This window comes from Mandrillus leucophaeus, unplaced genomic scaffold (assembly GCF_000951045.1).
Source record: "Mandrillus leucophaeus isolate KB7577 unplaced genomic scaffold, Mleu.le_1.0 Scaffold191, whole genome shotgun sequence".
Classification (NCBI taxonomy): domain Eukaryota; kingdom Metazoa; phylum Chordata; class Mammalia; order Primates; family Cercopithecidae; genus Mandrillus; species Mandrillus leucophaeus.
In genome coordinates, this window is record NW_012101932.1 from 407558 (window position 1) to 414486 (window position 6929).

The 6929-nt window shown below is 36.7% G+C and overlaps 1 protein-coding gene across 1 annotated transcript in view; it reads right to left on the bottom strand.

Annotated features, from left to right (window-relative positions):
* INTU (inturned planar cell polarity protein) overlaps window positions 1-6929 on the bottom strand; it is an 88957-nt gene that overhangs the window by 50973 nt on the left and 31055 nt on the right. Inside the window, exon 3 of the mRNA XM_011978237.1 lies at window positions 5477-5562. Within this exon, the coding sequence (XP_011833627.1) occupies window positions 5477-5562 (86 nt within the window). The remainder of the gene's footprint in view (window positions 1-5476; window positions 5563-6929) is intronic.

Consider the following 6929-nt stretch of genomic DNA (forward strand, 5'->3'; position numbering starts at 1 on the left):
GAGAGTAAATGCTATCAATATGCTAGATCTTAGACCAACATGGCTCTAAGAAGATTATCAATTTTATGAAGACAGTTTTAATTTCATGGCCTGATGTTAAGACTGGTAAGAGTCCAGAATGTGGCCATTTACCACAGGTATGGAAAGGTAGCCTCCACTTCTCAATTACCTAATGGTCTGGTACTGGTCCGTGGCCTGGGGGTTGGGGACCCCTGGTGTAAGAGGATGTCCTTATTCTTAGGAGATACATGCCAAAGGACTTAGGGATGAAGTATTAAAATTACCTATCCTTGGAAAAGGAAATATTTGTCTAGATACCAATTGGTCAAAGATAACTTGTTCATTTCAAAGAAGTACCAAAATTGGATAGCCACACATAGAAGAATGAAACTCTATCTCTCACCGTATACAAAAATTAACTTAAGATGGATTAAAGACTTAAATCTAAGACCTGAAACCATAACAATTCTAGAAGAAAACGTACTCTTTGGACACTGGCATAGGCAAAGAATTTACGACTAAGACTCCAAAAGCAAATGCAACAAAAATGAAAATAAATAAATGGGACCCAATTAAACTAAAAAGCTTTTGCACAGCAGAAGAAATAATCAACAGAGTAAACAACCTACAGGATGGGAGAAAATAGTTGCAAACTATGCATCTGACAAAAAACTAATATTCAGAATCTCTAAAGAACTCAAAGAAATCAACAAGAAAAAAGTAATTCCATTAAAAAGTGGGCAAATGACTTGAATAGACATTTCTCAAAAGAAGATATACAAATGGTCAACAAACATGAAAAAATGCTCAACATGACTAATCATCAGGGAAATGCAAGTTAAAATAAAATGAGGTACCACCTTACCCCAACCAGAATGGACATTATTAAAAAGTCAGAAAACAATAGATGGAGCAGACGTGGTGAAAAGGGAACGCTTATGCCCTGCTGTTGGGAATGTAAATTAGTACAACCTCTATGGAAAACAGTATGAAGACTTCTAAAAGAACTAAAAGCAGATCTATTATTAGATCCAGCAACCCCACTACTGGGTATCTACCCCGAATTCCTTTATCTAGAATGAGGATTTAGAAGTACCCAAAAGAAAGTATATGGGAGCCTTTGGTGGTATTCTCTGGAAATGTGAGAACTCTTTCGGGAATTCCTGAGTACAGACTTTGTGACAGATAGATGGGGGCTCTGAAGATTGTCCCCTGGCATCGGGCTTTAGGAAGGAGCTCTGAGTGAAGATGTGTGAGCAGTATGGAAGGGGAGAAATCAGATCAGAGGGAGCATGAGATGAGTCACATCCTAGGGCAGCAGGTGTCGCAGAGATGCAGCTTGAGTGTCTATGAGACTTGTGCATAAGCAGTGGTGACAAGAAAGCGGGTCCTCAGAGAAAGAAACGCATCTCAGAACAGGGAAGGCATCTTTCCCAGCTGAGATTCTTATGGGTGGAGAGGTCAAAAGATAGGGTGCAATCTACCAAAAATAAAAAAGGGAAATTTTTAAGTCCACCAAAAATAGACTTAAAAATTCACTAATTTTCTTCAGGCAGCAGCAACAACCTCAAATTTACGACTGGTTTGCTATGCTTGATGAAAAACAACATACTTGAAAACTACTGTTATACTTGGCAAACAACATCATTTCTTTTCTGTGGTGCAAGGATCTTTTTGTCTCACCACGACAAAAACTCTAACACACACCACCGAACCATCCATTAAAATTCCTTAAGGAACTATTTCAGCCACCATTCTTCTGATTTAAGTAAAGTTGGCTTCATAATACAAATAAAATTATACTTTAAAAAGACATTTTTAAAAACTAACATGTTAAGTAGCTACAAATGTCAGGAAATCTGGTTGCCTTGATAAAATGGTAAAGGGTGAGACAGATAACCAAATTAAGAGTTAAGTGCTATTTTAAAAAACAGGTTGATATACATAAATATTAGGGATATTATGTGTTTTATAGGGAAAAACTTTTATTAAATGATACTTAATGTAAGTTAGTTTATTAAATGATACTTATAAAGGGTTTTCTCTTACTACTCGGTGAGACTTTAACCTGGTCAAGGTTCAGGATCCTTCGTGTCCTATGTCCCTCTTCTTTGTGCAGTTTGCCCAGCCTTTCCTCAGACCCAAGGAAGCACTCTCTATGACTCATCACTTCCAAAGTCTTGTTGCTTTGTCTTTTCTTTCTACTTCAGTCTTTAGCCTATCCTATTTAAAAAGCAATGTCTCTTCCAAACAAAGAAATCATCTACCAAACAAAGAAATCCTCTGATTCCCCTTTAGCTACCATCCTCTTCACAGATGGGACCTGGGGAGGCTGTCAGAATTTCCAGCAGCTGCGGAAGCTGACCAGTCTCTCACCTCTGCCTCAGTCTGCACTGTCTCTCCCATCATCTACACTGCTCTCTGCATGTCTCATCCTTTCCCTGTTGGCTAACAGCTGGCAGATGCTTTCAGTACTCCTTAGTCAAAATTCTGAGGGAATGGAGTCTGACTGGCTTAGCAGATAATCTCTCCTCCATCCTCTTCTCTTCTTGGGCCACCTCACTGAGTGACTGAAGACAAAACTTGGAAGGCTTCTTGAACTTCTCTCTATCCTGTAGACAGTATTGTCCTCTTTCCTTCCTCTCTATCTTAAATCTAATCTCCTCCTCCATCCCTGGTCAGCATGTTGCTCAGGCCTTTATCATCTCTCTTCTGGACTACTGCAAAACCAACCACCTGGTTTCCTGACCTCCAGTCTTGCATATGCTTCCCCGATCCAAAGTGAAATATTCCTAAAATGCAAATCTGATTTGCATATAAGTCCTGCACTTTAAAATGTTGATATAAATGGTTACTTCTGGGTTCTGAGAATAGATTTACAAATATCTAAAAAATTTTACTAGTTTGTTTTCTAATTTTTCCACAGTATATGTATCATTTCTGTGTAACAAGGAAATAATAAAAGTTAAAACATTCCACTCAAGAATCATCTCCTTTAAGAAGCCTTTGCCCCCTCCTTCAGGCCTAAGAACTACCTGAGAGAGAAGAGTCCAAGACTAATAATCTTCAGGCTCTTCTCCTAGAAAAGCAGTTAGGATGCTCCAAAGCTCTAAAAAAGCCAGCTATGGCCCAGAGCTAAATGAAATCAGTCTTGGTCTTCTGCAAAATTTGGACCCAAGCTCCCAGATAAAAAGACAGGGGAGGAGATGATGTACTACATGCATGATTATGTACCTGTTAAATAAATGAGAGCACAGAGCTGCAGAAACGGATCAGAGTCACAAAAGTCAGCAATTAGATGAGTATTTGAACCTTTGTTCTTGTTATTTAAATTTTTGAAAACCTCTTTTTTAAATCAACATTTTATTTTAGAAATTTTGAAACTATAGAAAAGTTGTAAGAAGAGTACAATGATTGCCCATAATCCCACATCTAATGGCACTATTGTTAACATTTTGTCACATTTGCTTCATTTTGTCTCTTCTCTCTGGTCTTCCTTTCCTTTCCTTCCATACTCCTCCCTTCTCTATATGTATTTTTAAGTTTCTTGGCTGAACCATTTGAAAATTATTTGCAGGTATCTTAATACATTGTCCCTAAGTACTTTAGCAGGTCTCTCCTAAGGATAAGGGCATCTTCTTACACCAGGGGGCGTCAACCTCAGGCCACGGACAGGTATCAGAACCATTAGGAACCACGTGGGATAGCAGGAGGTGAGTGGCCAGTGAGTGAAGCTTCATCCATATTTACAGCCACTTCCCATCATTCACATTACCACCTGAGCTCTACCTCCTGTCAGATCAGTGGTGACATTAGATTCTACCAGCAGCACAAAACCTATTGGGAACTGTGCATGTGGGGGATCTAGGCTGTGCATTCCTTATGATAATCTAATGCGTGATAATCTGTCACTGTCTCCTGTCACCCCCAGATAGGACCATCTAGTTGCAGGAAGACAAGCTCAGGGTTCCCACTGATTCTACATTATGGTGAGTTGTATAATTATTTCATAATAATAGAAATAAAGTATATAATAAATGTATACCTGACTACTCTTGCATGTTTAAAAAGGATGGGTTAATTGTGGATGGAACTGGTCCAAAATATTTCAATCCTTATTTCTTTCTCTCCCTTTTTCTTCTGCTAAGTGTGCACAGCTGAATTTGCAAAGGTTAATTAAATATAAGTATAATGTGATTCTGCTGTAAACATAACTTTTCATATTTTTGAAGAAGAAGAGACATGATTGAACTCTGGTAATACTTGAAGCACACCTGCAACCAACATAAGAAGAAAAGGGGATCCCTCACTCAGGGATAATACATAGCACTTTATTTCTATTATTATTATAATACATTGTAATATATAATGAAATAATTATACAATTCACCATAATGTAGAATCAGTGGGAACGCTGAATTTGTTTTCCTGCAACTAGGTGGTCCCATCTGGGGGTGATGGGAGACAGTGACAAATCATCAGGCATTAGATTCTCATAAGGAGCATAGAACCTAGATCCTTTCCTTGCATGCACAGTTCACAATAGGGTTCGTGCTCCTAGGAGAATCTAATGCCACCGCTGATCTAACAGGAGGTGGAGCTCAGACACTAATGTGAGTGATGGGGAGCAGCTGTAAATACAGATGAAGCTTTGCTCACTTGCCCACTGCTTACTTCCTGCTATGGAGTCCAGTTCCTAATAGGCCATGAACCACTACCAGTCCATGACCCAGGGTTTGGGGACCCCTGCTCTAACCCATATAAAGCATATCATCTTCCCTATGCCCCCAAAAACAGAACACTAATTTCTGATGCTATCTAGAATAGAATATTCATGGTATACTCTGTTACCAAAAGGTATAGCACTTGCAAAATAACCCTAATAACCGAAAAATGTCATTTACGATACACAATGTCAATGTTTAGGGTATCAAAATGACTTTTTATACAATAAATTTATTTCTATCTGCAAGGATTGAAAAATAATTCGTTAAGTAGCCAAACAAAAGTCCAGGAGAAAAGCTTAATTAAATGACAAAAAAAAAAAAAAAATCAAGAAACTTGTATAATTTGTTTTTAAAATAAAATCACATTGGAAAAAAAACTTTATAGCAACAGTGATCTAAGTAAGTCAGAGAACAGAAAACTCCATGACTATTTACAATGACTCTTCTAGGAACCAGATTGTCACAAGCATATATGGTAGTTATAATGGGAAGTTTGTAATTATATATGTTTTCATTACTGTTGCTGTTACTGCTTTACGTAGAATTTTATTTGCAGATATTTTTCTCTCTTTTTAGAATAATCTCCAAAAGCTAATAATATTAGCAAGAGCTAAATTTTCTTAAATAGCCAATTACCAATGTAACTCATCCATTATACGTGATACTTTTCAGAAGCTTAAAAAGGAAAATAGTGCAGGATATATTTATTTTATGTAACATCATAAAATATAGAAAAAGAATGTCCATACCTGCATAGGTCCAGGAATGCAAGACAGAACTCTCTCAATGTTTTCAGTAGTAACATCAACATCATTCACAGCAACAAGGACATCACCTGAAACCAGAATAACAATAAAAGATAGTTTTATTAATATCCAAAAACCATAGAGGTCTAGAATTGGAACATTAAACAGCTACTCTGACCTCCTCAAAGTTCAGTGAGAAATGTGGCACAGACAAGCAGGAACTTATCCAAGTTTATACAGCTCGTTGGTGGCAGGGCTAATCTCCTAACTTTACTCCTCTTAATCTATGATACTGCCTATCATTACACCATAAATAATACATTTAAAAAGATAAATATTTTTATTCTTGATGCAATTGGGAGAATTATGTAAATCCAAAGAACAAAAGGAAAATTTGTAGCATGAACCAAATACTGTACTTCACAAAACTGAATCTAACCACTTACACCCACAGTAAAAACAAAACAAAACAAAACAAAAAACAAAACAAAACAAAACAAAAAACCCAGCTGAAATTCTAATTAAATCCATGTGGCACATCGTAACACAATATGCTATGGTATTCCCTTCTGTTACTGATCTATGTCTACACACAGTTCTTTGCTTCAAAGGCCCCAACCATATCAAAATACACTGCATGTTTGGTAAAAATTTCCTTTTCCCTGTGCTTAAAAAAATGTGTATGTTTTCCAAATCTGACAATAAAATAAAGATCAGTGTTGAAATGGAACTTACTTTCAGAACATAATTAAAGATACTATCAAAATACCAGTGAGCTATATTATTAGAAATATAGACATACCAAAGTTATTTTTCTCATCATTCCTAAATATATTATTAGGAAATTGATGAAATAATTCATATTCATCCATTCACTTAACAAATATTTACTGAGCACTTACTGTGTGCCAGGCACTGCTCTAAGCACTAGAGACAAAGAACTGAACAAAGACAAAATCTCTACCCTCGGGGAGCTTAATATTCTTTGGGGAAGATGGATAATAAATATGTATAAAGGTTGAGCACCCCAAATCCAAAAATTGAAAACCCAAAATGCTCCAAAATTCAAAATATTTTGAGCACCAATCTGACCCTCAAAGGAAATGTTCATTGGAGCATTTTGGATTTGGGATTGTCAGACTTGGGATGCTCAACAGGTAAATATAATGCAATATTCCAAAAAAGAAAAACAAAATTCGGAAGCACTTCTGGTTCCAGGTATTTTGAATAAGGAGTACTCAACCTGTATATGTAGAATTGTGTTGGTAGACAATTCTTCATGAGTCTCATGTTTCTGTACATCTTACAGGCCGAGGCATTGAGAATCTTTGTTCTAGACTTTTTCTTTTTCTTTTTTTTTTTATTATTATACTTTAAGTTCTAGGGTACATGTGCACAACATGCAGGTTTGTTACATATGTATACATGTGCCATGTTGGTGTGCTGCACCCATTAA